The 19,254-nt window shown below is 40.7% G+C and overlaps 1 protein-coding gene across 1 annotated transcript in view; it reads left to right on the forward strand.

Annotated features, from left to right (window-relative positions):
• LOC139619891 (piezo-type mechanosensitive ion channel component 2) overlaps positions 1 to 19,254 on the forward strand; it is a 45,437-nt gene that overhangs the window by 17,710 nt on the left and 8,473 nt on the right. Inside the window, exons 27-42 of the mRNA XM_071474966.1 lie at positions 299 to 400; positions 496 to 661; positions 5,118 to 5,361; positions 5,486 to 5,582; positions 10,620 to 10,779; positions 11,352 to 11,441; positions 11,579 to 11,667; positions 12,096 to 12,161; positions 12,312 to 12,424; positions 12,610 to 12,730; positions 13,582 to 13,656; positions 13,864 to 14,030; positions 16,006 to 16,205; positions 16,468 to 16,629; positions 18,499 to 18,807; positions 18,941 to 19,199. Coding sequence (XP_071331067.1) covers positions 299 to 400; positions 496 to 661; positions 5,118 to 5,361; positions 5,486 to 5,582; positions 10,620 to 10,779; positions 11,352 to 11,441; positions 11,579 to 11,667; positions 12,096 to 12,161; positions 12,312 to 12,424; positions 12,610 to 12,730; positions 13,582 to 13,656; positions 13,864 to 14,030; positions 16,006 to 16,205; positions 16,468 to 16,629; positions 18,499 to 18,807; positions 18,941 to 19,199 — 2,420 coding nt within the window. The remainder of the gene's footprint in view (positions 1 to 298; positions 401 to 495; positions 662 to 5,117; positions 5,362 to 5,485; positions 5,583 to 10,619; positions 10,780 to 11,351; positions 11,442 to 11,578; positions 11,668 to 12,095; positions 12,162 to 12,311; positions 12,425 to 12,609; positions 12,731 to 13,581; positions 13,657 to 13,863; positions 14,031 to 16,005; positions 16,206 to 16,467; positions 16,630 to 18,498; positions 18,808 to 18,940; positions 19,200 to 19,254) is intronic.

Genomic DNA, 19,254 nt, shown 5'->3' on the forward strand with positions numbered 1-19,254 from the left:
GAAAGCAGGGGCAGTGAAAAAAGAGAAAAGTGCTCAAGAAAATGAATGAGTACCTTCACACTATTACTATTATCAATTTATTCTGGCAATGATTTTTGAATTAATCATTATACAATTTATTAATTACACTATAGAAATGAATAATTACACTATCTATTACATTATAGAAAATGTATCAGTGCAGGGTGTTGTTTGTCCAAAATTCAATAGGAGCAAATAGCGATATCCTGACACTGTACAAGCTGGATCCAGTGAATTATTGGTAACTCTGTTCTACTTTGTTTTATTTACTTGTCAGATTACCCCTGGAGAACTGCAGGTCAACCGTTGACCTCTAATGTCATTAAGTGGTTTTATCTGCCTGACTTTGCCATGAGACCCAACCCTTCATTCATATTCTGTGAGTCTTCCTTTGTTTCTCCTCCCTTTTCCTATCCCTCTGTTCTTCTCTAATTCCTCATGTTAGATCGACGATTTCTCTCCCACTCTCTGCAGATGACCACCTCCTGTTGCTGTGCTCATCTCTCCAGTGGCAGGTGTTTGAGGAGGAGAACAGTGCGACGGTGCGACTGCTGGCTGGAGACAATGTTGAGATCAGCCGGAGTCTGGATCCTTGTTCCTTCAACCAGTTCATACCTGTCAATAACTTCCTTCACTGCAGGTCAGTAATAGCCCACTAATGCTGCTTTATAGCTCTTTTTGTTTTGTTTTGTTTATTTTAAAACAAGAGTAGAGTCTTTGTTCTATTTCCATTATGTCTAAATCTTGTCTTGGTCTGAATGTCAATTTGATTTTTTCATGGCTAATAATACTATTAAAATATGTAATTTCATTAATGTTTAATTTTTTTTTTTTTATCATGATGCGTATGACTCATCTTCAACATCAAAATTTATAGATTCTGGATAAGAGCAGGAAAAAGCCTAAAATTGAGCACTTAGTTAATCTCTTCAAACAGCTTTCTGCTCTGCAGGTTAAGCTGCAGGTGGAGAACTGGGAGTCCATTACGCTGGTTTGTTGTGGTTTTAGGAGCATTAATGGGTTGAGTTAGATCATTAATTTATGTATGCTTTCAGACTCATTAAAGCTGTTCTGGTAAATTGAAATTGCTGGATAAGCACTCATGGACATCTCCCACTTCCACGACAGATTAGTGCCTTTGTTTATGGGTTTTATTTCACTTTCTGCTGCAGATTTCCTATCATACTGTTGACAGAATATATTTTACTAAACAAAACTCAACCAAAGTCAAAAAGCCAAACAAACTTTCATTAATACAAGTGTTAAAGTAATTGTTTGACGATTTAGAAAATACCCTGATTCGATTTCTTGCTGAGCGATAGATGAGAAGCCACTATCCTCATCACTCACATCTGTATGTTAAATGAGAGGCTATGGCCAGAGCACAAGCAGATGAGCTTAGCATAATGACTGGGAACAGAGAAAACAGCTAGCCTGTCTTAGCAATTCATACCAGGTTACCAGGTTTGTCCATCAAGAAATAGTTACAGTATAATAACCAGGCCAGGAATTTTCATTTTAGGCGCATGGTCATTTGGTCTTTGGTGTCACAAAAAGGGTATGAAGGCAACATGCCAGTGCACAAAGGCCATTGAGTTATTTGATGCCTACAAACAAATAACAAGACTTTCTGATAAGGAAAAAAAATACACAAACAAAAAAAACAAGAAAATCATAGATTAGTGACGTTTTAATTATAAATATAAAAGACACGTTTTATGATGCATTGTGTTATCATCTATCAATTTACCAGACTCAAATGTGTAAATATATTTAATTTCAGAAAAATGTATCACTTTCAGCAGATGAAAGTAAGTTTTCAAGTGTCAAATAAGTCAAATAAATCATTTCACACAGTCCAATAAAGGATCTGTTGCCTGTTTGCATCCATCATGTACGGTGTGCTGACACGAGGTTATAAATAGTTGCTGTCATTTTTGCAGGTCCTTTCAGGAATAGCTCAGTCATAGGTTGTGTGTGTAGTGGGAGAGAGAGCGCTAGAGAGAGAGGGGTGATGCTGTTGTTATGGAAATTTCTCGGTCTGCCTGTAGAGAGTCAAAAAACAAGACTGGAAGGGTAGCATGCACCAAAATGTTTAATCTCTATAGAGAGGAGGCAACACACGGAACCACATGGCAGTAAGCAGTTCAGAGTTGTGCCCCGCTGACCGAAGGCTTCCCCCCATTTTATACTTTCTGATATACCTCTGGCCCTTTGTTTGAAGCTTCACAAACATTCCTCTACAGATGAAGTAACAATCAGGGTTCAATAAAGGCAGGTAGTGACCTATCTCAGGAATTTACAACTGGGTGTAATCTCCTATGGTGATCAAGATATCATCCTGCCATCTTCCCTATACCCAGGAAGTTATTTACAGTGGAGACATAAAAGTAGGGTTCACCAGGTCATCCTTTGATCACTATAACAATACACAATTAAGGCTACAGACTAATTATAAGATTATCTCATTATTTAGGCTTTTGCAAAGTAATGCAGATGGACACACAATTGACTTTGCAGTCTGTAATTTGGCAGACACTTAGATGTTGCAGCAAGATGACAGAGAATATAAGCCAACACTAAAAATAATGTTTTTTTTGTTTTTTGTTTTTTTTATGTCTTGTGCATGTCCAGAAAAATGCACCTCACAGTGCTGCGGTAAGGTGACTGCCTGCAGTACCTGAAAGGGTTCACTAGCTGCCCCTTGGGCAAATGCACCAACTTAACCCATTTGGTGTACTTTTGCATAAAAACAACATTAGAACCCATGCTACTCTGATTGTATTAAAACTGAGTATAAAAAAATAAAAGGACTCATTCTGCAGGACAACTGTACCTGTCAGTGTTTTATTATGATATATGATGTTTTTATTACTGCTGCATTAATGTGTATGTTGTATTTCACTGCTGTAGATATTTAAGATTGACCTAATTTTAACTACTTTATATACAGTGGGGGAATTTACTCTACTGCAATACATCATATTCTAATATACTATGTTTTAAGAGTCACTGTCCTGTGAGAACCATGTATCTCTAAAACGTGCTGCTGCAAAGCAGGAAAAACGATGGAAGACTAGAGACATCATGTGCATTTTATAAGGTGCATATTATTGATGCTAAACTTGTCAACTTACAGTTTTCAAAAATGATCGTTATTTTTGAAATACGAAACAACATAAATACGTTTTACAAAGAAACAGTTCCTGTTATGACACTTAGCTAACTAGCATAAAACAATATTTCCTTTTCATTTTATGCACTGACCGCCCAAACTCTACAGTTAAACCAATCAAATCCAAGTGGGCGAGATTTAACATCCATTAAACTAGAGACAATGGAGAGTATAAAGTAGAGTATGTCTAGAGTATCTTTGATTAAACCATCCAAATCCAAAGTGGGTGGGATTAAATGTACCATAAATAAACCAAATACAAAGTGGGCAGGGTTAAACAGCTGTTAAACCAATCAAATCTGTTCTGCAGGATGTAGCCAGGGATACTTGAGCAGAGCAGAGTTAGCTAGTTAGAAGTTAGCAGCATAGTATATGCACACAGCGAATCCGAGCTGCATGGACTGATGCAGTGAGATTTTCTAGATTTTGACGGTAGCAAGGGCTACTACCATGGTGGCCTTTTTTAATTCTCCAAATGCGTTATTATTCTAAACATTTTTCATTTCATCTTAAAATTATTAAATATTAAACATGGAGGAAACAATCATAACTAATGAAATAAGATACATACAGTCATGGTGGTTGAGGGATGTACAATTTTTGTTGGGGCATCATGGTCAGAGGGAGGGGCAATGATGTGGCCACCTGAAATTCCAACCCTGGTAACAACCTGTAAACACAACTTGTTGATTTTATGCTGTTGTTCCCATGAGATAAGGAGTGTTAATTAGTGAGCTGAGTGTTAGCAGTAGTTGTATTCTTTTAGTTTGAAGAGAGACAAAAGTTAAAACACTAGCAGTAAGCTAATTGTCTGCTGGCTGCAGCTTCATATCTACCATACTGATCTAACTCTTGGCACTAAACCAATTATCTCAATATATCAAACTATTCCTTTAAGTGAAATTCTGCAATTTCAATTAATATATATATATATATATATATATATAGTTACGAATAATTTAATACTTTTAATAAGTTAATTCAAAAAGTAAATTTATAACAGAAAATACATTTTCAACATCTATAGCATTGGTAGCCTATCTCATATGAGGCACCAAAAATGACATAAGTATAAATAAATCAATCGGTATAAAAACAATCGGTCACACTTTTTTCTTAGTTCATATTTGTTTGCACTCACACAGAGAGAAGTGCCTCTCTCTGCCTTATGAAAAAAACACCACCACTAAGGAGGTCTGAGAGGTCGCTAACTCCAGTTACAAAGTCGCTAAGTTGACAGCACTGGAAAGCCGAAACTCCTATGTACTGTCGAGGCAGTAGAGGCATATCCATCCAATCACTTGAACCAATCCGGCTTTAGCCTGAGGTAGAGCCCACCTAATTAAACATACGGACACTGAAATACATAAATAAATGCATGTAGAATGTAGACATGCATCAATCATAAAAATACGCGTGGAAATACATAAATAGATGCACAAATAAACAAAAGAATAAATATATAAATAAATAATTAAATAAATGTAGAAATACAGAAATATATAGCATAAATAAATAAACGTAAAACTACAGAAATATCACTTTTTCATTACCTTTTTTTTTAAATTTTGCATTTATTTATGTAATTTTTACTTGTGTCATTTTTGGTCCCTCATAATATCATGCAGCTGCTGACATTTCATTAAAAAAACAAAACAAAACAAAACAAAACAAAACAAAACAAAACAAAACAAAACAAAACAAAACAAAACAAAACAAAACAAAACAAAACGTTTTGCAGCAATTTCTTTTTTCTTCTCCCCAAACACCTGCATGTCTTTCTTTGTCTTTTATTTCTTTGAAAAATATGGAGTTGTTGGAAGCTGTAATTCTCCGATTCTTGCTGGTATTTATCATAGTACTGAATTAAAAGAAAGATGTTGCCCTTCATGTCGTAGAAATGTCTCCGTCTGGTCTTCAGGTGCTACCTCGACATGGTGAAGGTGTTTGTGTTCAGCTATTTCTTCTGGCTGGTGCTCTGCCTCATATTCATCACCGGCACCACTCGGATCAACATCTTTTGTCTGGGCTACCTGGTGGCCTGTTTCTACTTCATGTTGTTTGGAGGCAGCGTGCTGATGCAGCCTGTCAGATATATTCTGCGTCTGTGGGACTGGCTCATCGGCTACACCTGCTTTGTGATCGCCATGAAGAACCTGCTGTCTGTGAGTCCAGCACTTGTGTACAAAATAACTTGAGACACACAGCAGTTTCTTGTCATTTAGCTTTTTTGACACTACACTGTTTATAATAGCCTCTATCTGCCTTCACTGTACTTTTTGTGATCAGCTCGGTTCTTGTGCGTACCTGGACAGCCTGTTGAAGAACGGCTGCTGGTTAATTCAGGCCTTCAGCATGTTCTGCACCATCAAAGGCTACGATGTCCGTAAGTGTCTGTAATAACAATGACTGACATCTTCATTGTGTGAGTATAGATAGCGGCGGTGTGTGTTAAAGAGAAAAGAAAAGAAAGAATATATACAGATTGTCGATGATATAACGTTTATGATGTTTACATAGTGTATGATGAGAGTGTGTTTTTTATTTTATAATCTGATGAATCCTGCCGCTGTCATATATAGCCTTCAGACACAATAGGCCTATACATCATATGCTTTGGATATGAGAGTTTATTATCATACATTTTACTGTCACTTTGTGTTTTGTTATCAGGCAGTTCGTTCTTTCGTTTTCAAAGAGAAACCGAAAAACGAAAAAAAAAAACCCCAAGATATTCTCGTTTTTTCGTTTTAACCCAAAAATGAAAAAACGGAAAACTTAGCCGTTTTCTGGTTTTGCTGACAGAATTAACAAGAAAAACAAGAACATTCGCACAAAAAAAAAAAAAACAAGAACACCTGTACCATCCACCGAGATCCGCTTCCCAGAGCGCACACACCTCCTCTCCCTGTTCTTTTCATTCCCCTCCTACTACCTACAACAACCCTCCCTCTCGTAGGTACAATCATTCACCCCGATCATCTGCATCCCTGCCCGGCACACAGTGTCACTCACTACGATAACATTGATCAAATACATTAATGGGAAACCAAGCCAAATATATATATATAGCGCATATATATATATATCACAGAGATAATCGTCCACCGGCACATCGGCTCGTCCATAGGTGCAATATTTAGATAATATCTAAATATAGCTGTCAACAATTAGTTGTGACTGAACTAAAAAGTAAATATTATTTATATATAAAAGTAATAAAATAAATAAAAGTAAATATTATTTACTTTTTAGTTCAGTCACAACTAATTGTCAGCTATCCCCCTGACTGCAGCTGGCCATGACAGTCTTGTTCTGCTCTGCAGCCTCGATGAGCTTGTTGGAGCGGTATACTTATCAGCTTTCCACCAGAACGGAGCAGGAAACACCGTCACCAGCCGCAGTCCAAGCATGGATGTATTATAACACCATCCATGAATCCAAGACGGTGGAGTTACAGTGCACCCACAGGAAGAGAGGGCCTTTCAAATCAAAACGCTTGCATATAGCACCCTTTAAATAAGTAACAGCGCCGTCCAAACGAATGCTCTTTATTAGGCTAACTAAGCAACAAGTGTGACTGCTTGTGACACAACTTGTAAGCTACACAGAAGCAGCATTGAGCGTGAAGAGTAACCGCTAGGAGAGAAACTTCCGAGGGAGGCGTCAATATGGTGGAAAGATACAGATCACAATTTCCAATCAGGACTTTCACAATAAAACCAGAGCGGAAATAGGATGTAGATCGTTATTCTCAGAATCAGAATCAGAATCAGAATCAGTTTTATTGCCAAGTATGTTTTCACATACAAGGAATTTTTTCTGGTGATTGGTGCAATTGATCAGCAACAGTGGGGCTCTCTAGCCTTGTTGATAAGGCTAATAGCAGATGGGAAGAAGCTATTTTTGTGGCGAGAGGTTTTGGTCCTGAAGGACCGCAGCCTCCTGCCAGAGGGGAGTGTCTCAAAGAGTTTGTGTCCAGGGTGGGAGGAGTCAGCTACAATCTTCCCTGCACGCCTCAGAGTCCTTGAGGCATACAGGTCCTGGAGGGACGGAAGATTGCAGCCAATCACCTTCTCAGCAGAGTGGATGATACGCTGCAGTCTGTTATTGTCCCTCTCCGTGGCAGCAGCGTACCAGATGGTGATGGAGGAGGTGAGGATGGACTCAATGATGGAGGTGTAGAAGTTCACCATCATAGTCCTTGGCAGGTTGAACTTCTTCAATTGCCTCAGGAAATACATCCTCTGCTGAGCTTTTTTGATGAGGGAGCTGATGTTTAGCTCCCATTTGAGATCCTGTGTGATGGTGGTTCCCAAGAAGCGAAAATGCTCCACGGTAGCCACGGGGGAGTCACACAGGGAGATGGGGGTGGGTGGGGCTGGGCTCTTCCTGAAGTCCACTATCATTTCCACTGTCTTCAGAGCGTTTAGCTCTAGGTTGTTCTGCCTGCACCAGGTCACCAGACGCTCAGTCTCCCACCTGTAGGCAGACTCATCGCCATCAGAGATGAGTCCAATGAGAGTGGTGTCGTCTGCAAACTTCAGGAGCTTGACAGACTGATGGCTGGAGGTGCAGGTGTTGGTGTACAGGGAGAAGAGCAGAGGAGAAAGAACGCAGCCTTGCGGGGATCCAGTGCTGATGGTCTGGGAGTCAGACACGTGCTTTCCTAGCTTCACGTGCTGCCTCCTGTCAGACAGGAAGTCGGTGATCCACCTGCAGGTGGAGTCAGGCACGCTCAGCTGGGAGAGCTTGTCCTGCAGCAGAGCCGGGATGATGGTGTTGAAGGCAGAGCTGAAGTCCACAAACAGGATCCTGGCATAGGTCCCTGAGGAGTCCAGGTGCTGGAGGATGAAGTGGAGAGCCATGTTGACGGCGTCGTCTACAGACCTGTTGGCTCTGTAGGCGAACTGCAGGGGGTCCAGGAGTGGGTCAGTGATGGATTTGAGGTGGGACAGGACAAGGCGCTCAAATGATTTCATGACCACAGAGGTCAGGGCAATGGGTCTGTAGTCATTTAGACCTGTGGGCCTTGGTTTTTTGGGGACAGGGATGATGGTGGAGGATTTGAAGCAGGCTGGCACGTGGCAGGTCTCCAGTGAGGTGTTGAAGATGTCCGTGAACACTGGAGACAGCTGATCAGCACAATGCTTCAGGGATGATGGAGAGACAGAGTCAGGACCAGCTGCTTTGCGGGGGTTCTGCTTCTTAAAAAGCCTGTTGACATCTCTCTCCAGGATAGAGAGAGACGTTCCTTTGGTAGGGGAGGAGGAGGGGGGTTCTGATGTGGCTCTGATGTGGAGGTTAGTGTCAGGCGTGTCCCACTGTCTTTCAAAGCGGCAGTAGAACTCATTCAGATCGTTGGCCAGACGGAAGTCGTTAGTGGAGTGGGGGGGTTTAGGTTTGTAGTTAGTGATCTGTCTGAGCCCTTTCCAGACAGAAGCAGAGTCGTTGGCTGAGAACTGGAGCTGAAGTTTCTCAGAGTACAGACGTTTAGCTTCTCTCACCGCTTTGCTAAACCTGTACTTGGACTCTTTAAACTTGTCCCTGTCCCCACTCCTGAAAGCTTCCTCCTTTTGCCTCCTGAGCTGACTGAGCTTAGCTGTGAACCAGGGTTTGTCATTGTTATAACTCACCCTGGTGCGTGATGGGATACAGCAGTCCTCACAGAAGCTGATGTATGACGTCACAGCCTCTGTGAACTCATCCAGACTGTTGGAAGCAGTCCTGAACACTTCCCAGTTAGTGCAAACATGCCCGCAGATCCTCTATGGCTTCACTGCTCCACTGCTTCGATGTCTTCACAACAGGTTTACACAGTTTTAGTTTCTGCCTGTATGTGGGAATCAGGTGGACCATCACATGGTCAGAGTGGCCCAGTTCAGCCCGGGGGACGGCATGATAAGCACCACTGATTGTGGTGTAACAGTGGTGCAGAGTGTTCCCCTCTCTGGTCAGGCAATTAACAAACTGTCTGTATTTGGGCAGTTCGTGGCTGAGGTTACCTTTGTTAAAGTCACCAAGGACAATAACTACGGAGTCCGGGTTGGTCCGCTCCACACACAGTATCTGGTCTGCGAGCGCCCGCTGTGCCTCCTGCACGTTGGCCTGTGGTGGGATGTAAACACCGACCAGGATGAATGAGGTGAACTCACGGGGGGAGTAGAAGGGCCTGCAGTTTATGATGAAAGTCTCCAGGTCAGGAGAACAGTGCTGCAGGATCACTGTCACGTCTCTGCACCAGCCACTGTTAGCATAAAAGCAGATTCCTCCACCTTTCGTTTTGCCGGACAGCTCTGTGTCGCGATCCGCTCTGAAGAGTTGGAAGCCGGCCAGCTCCAGCGCAGAGGCCGGAATCGATCCACACAGCCACGTCTCCGTGAAGCACAGGACGGCAGATGAGGAAAAGTCTCTGTTCCTCTGCACCAGTAGCTGAAGTTCATCCAGTTTGTTGGGCAGTGAACGCACGTTGGAGAGAAAGATACCTGGGAGCGGTGTGCGGAGTGCGCGCCGGCGGAGACGCGCAAGCGCACCGGCACGTTTTCCTCTCCTCCGGCGTTTCGCTGCGAGAGCAACGGTCAGTGCACCTCTGACCAAAATGTCCAATAATCCCACAGATGAGTCGAGAAAAGTAGGAAAAAAATCCACTGGAGTTGTTTCTCTGATGTTAATGAGCTCTTCTCTGGTGAAGGAGCTCCGGAAACCAAAGCAGAAAACTGGATTTATAAAGAAAATAAGGCAAAAAAATGCGCACCAAAACACCGAGGCAGCCATCCGCGGCGCCATGGCAACAGAAAGTTGCTTCTGATCGTGATTGCAATTTTACCCAAAATGATTGTCATGTGATCTTTTGGCCAGAACGCCCAATCCTACAACACTTTTGATAAAATATTTTTCATGTCTTAATGCAAAGATCTAAGTAAAAATATAGCCTATCTGTCTATCTGTTTACAAACTGCGCTTGCATAATTTTACACTTTATATAATGGCCTTTCGATCCTCTTGGCTTTTATTTTTGAAATATTTACCTTTACTTCCGTGTCACTTGACCACCTTTCTTCATTCTTCAACTCAACAAGGAAAAATGAAAAAGAGGAATTTGCGAACAACCAATTCACAACCAAATTCTTCTAATGTGATGTTCTTGTTTTTTCGTTTTTTTAAAAAAAGGAAAAACAGATCTGTTTTTGTTATCCATCTATCTGTCTAATCTTATGGCTGTGGATGAATGTTAAAACTAAGCTTAATATTAGAGTTAAAGTTAAACTAAAGTCAGAACTGACACTTTATTGACCAGCTATTTATATCTCCTAAAAGTATTGACAAGTTACAGCTGAGTTATTCAGGCACTGTTCATATACAACAGATTTCTTCTATTCTGTGTGTGTGTGTGTGTGTGTGTGTGTGTGTGTGTGTGTGTCAGCTGATCCTGATGATGAGTGTGAGCTGCCAGAGGGTGAGGCTGGCATCGTCTGGGATGCAATCTGTTTCACTGTCCTCCTTGCACAGAGGAGGGTCTTCCTCAGCTACTACTTTCTCTACGTGGTGTCTGACCTCAAGTCTTCTAAGATATTGGCCTCCAGGTCTGCACTGCACAAGTTCTCATCAACCTCATGTTTACAAATAGGCTGAGGGTATACAAATGACATAGAGAGGTAATTATTTCAAAATGTAAACTTTAATCTGCAGAAATCCAGACTAGTGTATCTGTATTCAGTTTATAGAAGACAACCAAAGGGACATGGGAGGGAAAGAAGGGGTCCAACTTTTCTTGGATGAAGAAGCATTCATTCACAGTAGTCCTTGAATGAACTATATAATATGTTTTTAATTGTAAGTGAAACAGGAGTTCCCCAGAAAGAGAAACTCTATGTATTTATTGTGTGGCTATTATTGGACTGTGAGATGAATAAAACACTCTCTTGATTATGCTAGCAGTTAATTGGAAATAAGTAGTATCCGTTTAAATAGTTCTTAGTCCTTTTATTATTCTTTTTCACAACACAGCTCAATATTATGTATGCTGTAATAGGAGAAAAAAAAAAGTCATAAGTGTTTCTCGTAACATCAGACAAGAGAATAGTAAAAACACCAGCAGCAGTGGTAAAATGAACAAATAATGCTAAAAGTAACTACTTCTCTCTATCTCTCTAAGAGGTGCTGAGCTGTTTGAGGCCAAGGTGAAGAAGCAGGTAGCAGCCAGACTGGAGATGGAGAAGAAATCTGTGGAGACGCTGAAGAAACAGTAAGACACACACAGTTAAATGAATTAGTGGATCCAGTTCACTGGGGAGAATTTTTCCTTCTCAATCTCCAATTTATCCTGTCTTCAAAACAGTAAACTGTAAGTAAACAATTTACTGTTCCACCCTTTTCCTGTAGGATGGAGAAGATCAAATCTAAACAGAAGAGTCAGCCTGCACCAGCAGACAAACCAGGACCTCCTGCTGATCAGGAGGAGGTTACACTGGGTAACGCATATGAATCTATTTCTACTGTCAATAAACCAGTAAAGCATGAGCAGGCTCTCACAATTGCATAGGCAGTGTCCAAATCTGTTTGTATCACTTCATGTCTATATTACCTATATTTAATTTATAATCCATGTCCATGTTTCTCTTTTGTGACAGGAGAGATCTTGCATATTTTGTTGTATTCAGATCTCTTTCTAAAGCCAAATCCTAAATTTTGCTAATGTCTAAATTCAGATACATTGAAGAAGAATTTGTTCGATGTAGGATCATTCTGTACTGACAAGGGAGGTTCAGTCCAGTTATATAATGCATTTTTCACAGATTACTGTATTTGTATAAACCATGGAGCTCATCAATCTTTAACATTGTGAGGGAAAACAACAACAACCAATAATAGCTTGAACAGCTTTAACTGTGTTTCTCAGGTGATGACGAGAAGGCAAAGAGAGATGCAGGAAAATGGTGGAAGCCTTGGGTCTCTAAGCCTGGAGGTGAGCAGCAACATCACACAACCAAAACACTGCTCAGGGCTCTCAGAGTGATGCACAAATGGCTAAAAATCAAAGAGAGCATAGCAAAGGGAAAGAATGAAGACTGGCCCTTGAGTTGCCACAGCTTTGACACTGCTCTGTTTAACACAGTGGAAAACAACTGTGGCTACCACCTGTTTGAGAGTGACAGCGAGGAGGAGGAGGAAGAAGCTACAGAGAAGACAGAGGTGGAGAAACCACCAAAGAAGAAATCTGCATTCCAGGTAAGAGACAGAAAAACAACTTAGACACAAACTAATTATGAATGAAAGAGTTTCTTTAAATGTTTTTTTCCATATACTAAATGAAAATGGTTTCTTGAAAAATAAACACTGAGTTTTGTACATCTAATATGGCTATATTGTAACATCACCAGTCAAGTTGTGTATCTGTGTCTGTAATACCCCAGCTGGCCTATGAAGCCTGGGTCACCAGCTCTAAGTCGGCTCTGAAGGACCTGAAGAAGGAGAAAAAAAAAAGAAAGAAAGAGGAAAGGAAGAGAGCAAATCAAGAGCTGCAGAGACAGCGAGGTGAGAAAGTGACGATTAATTCCCCTCTGTAGTCAGTCAGTCTTTGAATGTGAATGTCAGAGAGGCTACTGTGTACCACAGCCTGTTTCATGCAGTTTAGAATTATATGAAATGGTTTGGTGATGACTTGAACATTAAGAGACAATTTTGAGACTGAAAGGTCACAGGTTTGATCTCCACATGCACCACTACATCCACCAGCAGCTACAGTGGGGTGTGAAAGTCTGAGACCACTTTCACATAAATCAAAGTGTCATTGCTGGCGATCCAATAGCTGAGTGATTAGGGAGCGTATACCATGTGGACATCAAAGCCTTGATCAGCAGGTCCCCAGAAAGATTCAGACTAGCTGGACCATTTACTGCATGTCACTTCCTTTCTTTCTCTCGGTGAATTTCTCCCTTTACTGCTGCTGTCAAATAAGGGCATAAAATGCCCCCCAAAATAAAATAAAACAAAAAGCGTTATTGAGCAGACATGGACACCTCTACCTGCTCACCAACTGCAATTCACTAGAAAGCTTCAACAGACAGCGCAAAACCTAATTTAATTAAATTACACTGTATTTACTCCTATCCATTTAGTTTGTTGCTGAAGGCAGTGCCATGGGGTTATTAAAATCCAAAAGTTTACCTTCTGCAGAACATGAATGTGCTTGGAAAATTTAAATGGCAAACTGCTGAGTAGATTGTAAGGTACTGTATCTTGTTTGCTAAAGTTTATTCTGCCCAAAGTGCCCAAATTGCATTAATTAAAAGTTAAATTCAATCTGGCCATCAGATTTTAACATTTCTTGTGTAAAGGTGAACACCACCTGAAAAAATGATTTAACAGCAAAACCTTCTTCTCAGGCATTGATAGAACAGACTCTAGTGAGGATGAACTGGAGGACAGCACTGTGGAGGAAGAGGGAGAGGAGGATGATGGTAAATACACAGGAATCACTGCAATACACTCACAACAAACCACTGGATTCTACCACCTGAGAGAAATTAATATTTTTGTTGCTGAATGGCTTTCTAGTTGCTATTGCTACAATACAAACACGGAGCAATAAAACTGTAAATCAAGAGCAGAAAAAACTTTCACTATACTTAACTTTACTCACGTACGCATTTTTCCTCTCCTTACAGAAAACATCCTGCAGCGCACCATTAACACCCTGAAGTTCAGCTGGGTGTTCATTCAGTCTCTTTTTGATGACCTGACAGAGGGTCTGAACTCGTTCTGTAAAGACAACCTGGACATTTCCAAAGTGCTGCGCTTAGAGCGAGCATTACTCAACCAGCAGCAAAAGAAGGTGGGATAAAAGGAAGTAAAACTGATCAAGTAAAATCCTTTAATCTTTAAGTATAATATATATAGTTTACTTGTTGAATATGGACACAAATTAATTCCACTGCAGCAAACATTTTGGTAAGTATTTTAGTGAGGAATTCATATCAGCTTATTTATAGAAATTGTGAAAAGTTGCATATCCGATACATTTCCAGGAGAAAAGTAAAAGTATGTTTTTCTAGTTTCTAGTTGTTTTTTTTTTTTTTGTTTTTTTGTTTTGATAAAGAACTGCAGATCTTTGTTTATTTCCAGCATATGAATTTGCAATAGAAAACTTGAAAATGTACTGTAAAATGCAACATAGAAAAAGACAATTTAAACTACAGGATTTATATTCTGCATATATATTTAAAAGTAGAGTTAACTTGGTCATGTCATTTTAATCCTTCCTTTGAAGATTTAGATTTTCTACCAAGAACACAGATTTGTTGAAAAACAAAACTATGTTGTTCCTTGGAGTCTTACCGGCTTCTTATCAAACATGAAGTGCGTTTTTCTGATTATGAATGATAATGAATGTAACATATGATATATATTGTGTACAGGGGTGTAAATCCATATACAAATATAGTGTATGCAGTACATACAGTATATACACTACTCACAATAAGTTAGGGATATTGTTATTTACATGAGTGCTTTTCCTATTTGGTCTGAATTTTAATGAAATAAGTAAAAGTTCCCTTTGATATTACTAATAATGAATGAGAAGAAACACCATTTTCATTAGTTTAATATTTATTACCCCAAAAATTTAGACAATAACAAGGATAGCCCCAAATGTTTGGGTGGAGCATTATCATCCCTGAACAGAAAGTTGGGGGTGTGCTGGCGGAATTGGGGGATGATGATGGGTTCTATGATGTCTCTGAGGTAAGAACGTGTAGTGACTGGGCCATCTACAATAACCAAATCTGTTTTGCGCTGACTGGTGATGCCTGCCCAGACTGTTGCACCTCCTCCACCAAAGCGAACCCTGGGGACCATGTTGACCTCGGCGTATCGTTCCACCTCACCTTCTCCAGCAACGCTGACGACCATCATTTCTGTGCAAGGTGACCCGATACTCATCAGTGAACAGGACGGTAGACCACTGCTGCATTGTCCAGGTCACATGGTCTTGTGCCCACTGCAAATGTTCACGGCGGTGTCTTGGTGTCAGTGGAGTCACCTGCAACGGTCGTCTGGCATTCAAGCCAAAGCGGTGGAGTCGGTTGCGAATGGTTTGTCTGGAAACCCTAGTACCCCTCACATCTCGTAAACGGGCCTGCAGCTGTGTGGCAGTTGCATAACGATGTCTGAGCGCATAGGCCCTTAGGCACTGGTCATCGTTGCGGTCTGTCACTCGTGGGACTCCACTCCTGGGTCTGTCACGAACTCTGCCAGTAGTTCTGTGTCTTGATGCAAGTCTGCTGATGACACTTTGAGACACACCAAGTTCACGAGCAACATCTGACTGCCTGCCACTGACCCGAAGGCGCGCTATGGCCAGGTGGCGCTGCTCGTCCGTTAAGTGACGTCTTGTGTTCATGGCTGTTTGAATGATGAACTTGGAATGACTTACTGACAATACCAGCTTTTTATACCCACAGAATGTTGAAATTGATGCCACACTGAAAAGGGTTGTCTTTTAGTTTTTCGGTATTGGCCCTAATATGTAAGGCACAATGTACACACTGAGACCATTACGTGGAAAACACAAAATGAGGTGTGTCTATCACCCCAATACAATTGCCTCCCTATCCCAAAAATCTCTGAAGTGAAACAAACACCGTATGAATGAAATCCACTGAGTCTCTCACAATATCCCTAACTTATTGTGAGTAGTGTACTTGCCACACTGTGTTTTGGGGGAGCTACAGCCATAGTTTCTCCACTCTGCTCAGTGCTGTCTGACAGCATTAGTGTTGTGTTTCCCTCTTTTCCTCGCTCTTCAGGGCAAAGAGGTGAGCCAGGAGAGCATAAAGCAGTTTTATGAGAGCTGGATGTCCCGTCAGAACACGCTTTCGTCTCAGAATGACCTAGATGACTCTGTGCCTCCTCCCTCATCACCACCCACTGTCCCCTCCTCACAACATGCTTATGCCAGGCTGAAGAACCAAGCATCCAGAATGTCCTGGGGCAGCAGCATCTCCAGGTAGTTTACTGGCCGCTGAGTTAGTCACATATATACCTCTCTTATTTTGTCATTCTCTTCTCTGCATCTACTGTATTTTTTTCCTGTGTCCATAAATGTATTGCAAATAAGTGTGCAGTTAGCAGAGCAGTTAGGCTGAAGTGGGTTTTCTGAAGTTATAACTGCCAACCAATCATGCAAATGCACATAACTTATTTGGAGTCTACTTTTCTTTTAGACCATGTTTACTCGACTGCACTTTCTTTCTCCTGCTCACTTTCAGCTGTATGACAGATGAGACGATGCTAGGCTCCCGACAGCCAACCCAGGAGGAGTTGGATGAGCCTCCTGCTGTGCCGCCTGCTGCTGACCAGCTCAGACGGAAGCTCCTGAAAACAGCTAACATTGACCTGACCTCCTTTGACATTGAGGAACTTTCACCAAGGTGAAGGAGAAATCTTTGGTTATGGATGGTAAACAAAGAAAGTTCAAGTGGAGATGACAAATATATAAATATATATGTGCACTCAGTGGTCACTTTAATAGGTGCACCTTTTAAAGGCTATTGTAATCCAATACAACAGCTCAGCCATAAATACCACATTTACAAAGTTTATAATGTTCAGTTTTGATTGACACTGTCAGAGAGGTGTTAATTTATATGTTTATTATTGAGGTGTTGAACTGGGCTGCTTTGTATTGAGAGATGTATCTACTGTTTTATCCTCTACATTTATAAACATGAGGGAGGAAGAATATTAGAAACACAACATTACCACTAACTATGAGCTAAGTAATAAACATAGTTGAATTACTACATCTCTTAGAGCTTTAGCAGAAATTTAGCATTGTAAGTTTCTTTAATGTTTAATTTGTGGCAGATTGGTGGTATTGGATTACATTAAATTTTATAAGTGTACCTAATAAAGCAGCCAGGAAGTTTAAATTAGATGTCAGTTGTTTGCCCTGGTAAGTCTTGTCTTTCTCCAACTTTTCAAAACTTATCTCCCATGAATAATTGCAGTATACATCATACCCTTTAAACGTAGCCTAAAATATTGCAGTAATTCAGCATGAATTGTTTCAGTGCACTGCATTATAACCAGACGTCAGGCAAAGACCATTGAATAACATAGATCAGATTAGAAAATGTTTAGTTTATGAAAAATCTGATCCTGATCCCAAATCCACTGATGCTTCAGTGGATTTGTTCGAAAGGACCATTATCCAAATGTGATCATTGTTTTGGAAATATTGGTGTCACAAAATGTCCCCTAGTGGCTGCCAAATGCCAGAAGGCCTTGAGCATTCTTGCAAAAACCATTTGTAATGGCATCAAAAAGTCCCCATATTTCTTTGCTTTATGACACCCTAATTTCTTAGGGCCACCTGAATTTATTTAAAAAAAAAAAAAATTCAAATCAGGTCACAAACAATTCATTTATAACAATTACATGATATATGCAGCATAGAGTACATCTTAATAATGTTAGATCATTTATAATGCTTTGTTCATTCTTAGTGAAAATTACCACACCAACCTGGGTTTTCTTTTAAATGAATCTCTTTTTGTGCGTAGGATGATCTGGCACGTACTGCTTCAGCCTACTTGTGTTTTTGCACAGCACAACACTGTCTCTGTGCTGCACTTGACAAAGAGTCCCCTTCCTTAACTAAACAGACAGGTAGCTCCTTCAACACACTGTAGTCAATGAATGATGGATTAATTTTGTGCCACTGCTTTACATAGACAGTATGCAAACAGAGTAAAACTAAAAATGAAGAAAGAAAATAAACAATAACGAGCATAATAAGTTTCATGAATATACATTTGTTACATAAGCCTATCTTATATACATGGCTACTAAATATAGGTAACACAAGCCATTAACACAACAGGTTACATGATTGTCAATGAACAGCACATGAGACAAAAAGCATGGCCTAACCTAATCATCCACACAAAGCATTAACACCACTACAAATGTAGGCACCTTATTAGAGCTTTACGTATAGACGATACCTCTATAAGTTATTCTAAAAGAGGATGGATGTAGATGCCCTGACTACCCTAGTCCACAATGTGCTGTCTGTCAAGGTGTCAAAGAAAAACAAACTGGCTGCCTACACGATACAGAAAGTAAGCAATGAGGGCCATATTACACAAAACAGAATAAACACCATCTAGTGGCTGCAGATTGAACTAAAACTCTTTTTCCTCAGGCTAGATCAGTCTTTTTACATGTGTGCACATGTGCAAATTTCCACATTTCTTGAAAGTAAAATATCCCTGTGTCTATCTTTGTCTCAAAAGCTATGAAGACAGAGCCCTCCTAAAGGAAGACCACAAACAAGAAGAACATGAGGACAACACAGGGGGTAAGAAGAGAAAAGAGGAAGAGGAGCAGGAGGAACAGCAAGAAGAGGAGCATGAGGTCGAGAGAGAGGAGCTGGATGAGGAACGACAGCAGACAGAAGAAGATGAATGTTCTGAGTTTCCAGATTGTACCTCACTGGGTTTCAGGGAAAGTGATGGAGAGAAAAGTCTTGATCTCACACAATCTCCCAGGCCTCTGAGTCAGGAAACAAGGAACCTCACTGCCAGTGAGCTGCTGCTCAACAAGTCAGTTGACACAAGAAATGTAGTCTAGGACAACAAGAGTAGAGAATTTTTTAGAGACAAGCTGCTAATTTCCATCTCTTTCTCTTTCTTTCCCTCTTTGTCTTTCCCTCCCTTTTCTCCCTCTTTCCTGAAGTTTGTTTGAAAATGATGAGATCTCAGAGTCCGATAAGTTTTTTGTGACATTGCCGAGGCCACTGAAGCTGCTCTTTGCACTCTACAACACTATGGTGTCCAAGTCAGAGATGCTGTGCTATTTTGTCATCATCCTCAACCACATCGTGTCAGCTTCGCTTCTCTCCCTCATCCTGCCAATACTCATCTTCCTGTGGGCCATGCTGTCTGTGCCCCGGCCGACCAAACGCTTCTGGATGACTGCCATAGTCTACACAGAGGTTGTGAAGACATTGTTTGGTCTGTGTAACATAAAGAATGAAAGAACATTTATTT

This window comes from Trachinotus anak, unplaced genomic scaffold (genome assembly GCF_046630095.1).
Source record: "Trachinotus anak isolate AG129_WGS33_773 ecotype Australia unplaced genomic scaffold, CSIRO_AGI_Tana_v1 ptg000004l, whole genome shotgun sequence".
NCBI classification, from domain to species: Eukaryota; Metazoa; Chordata; class Actinopteri; order Carangiformes; family Carangidae; genus Trachinotus; species Trachinotus anak.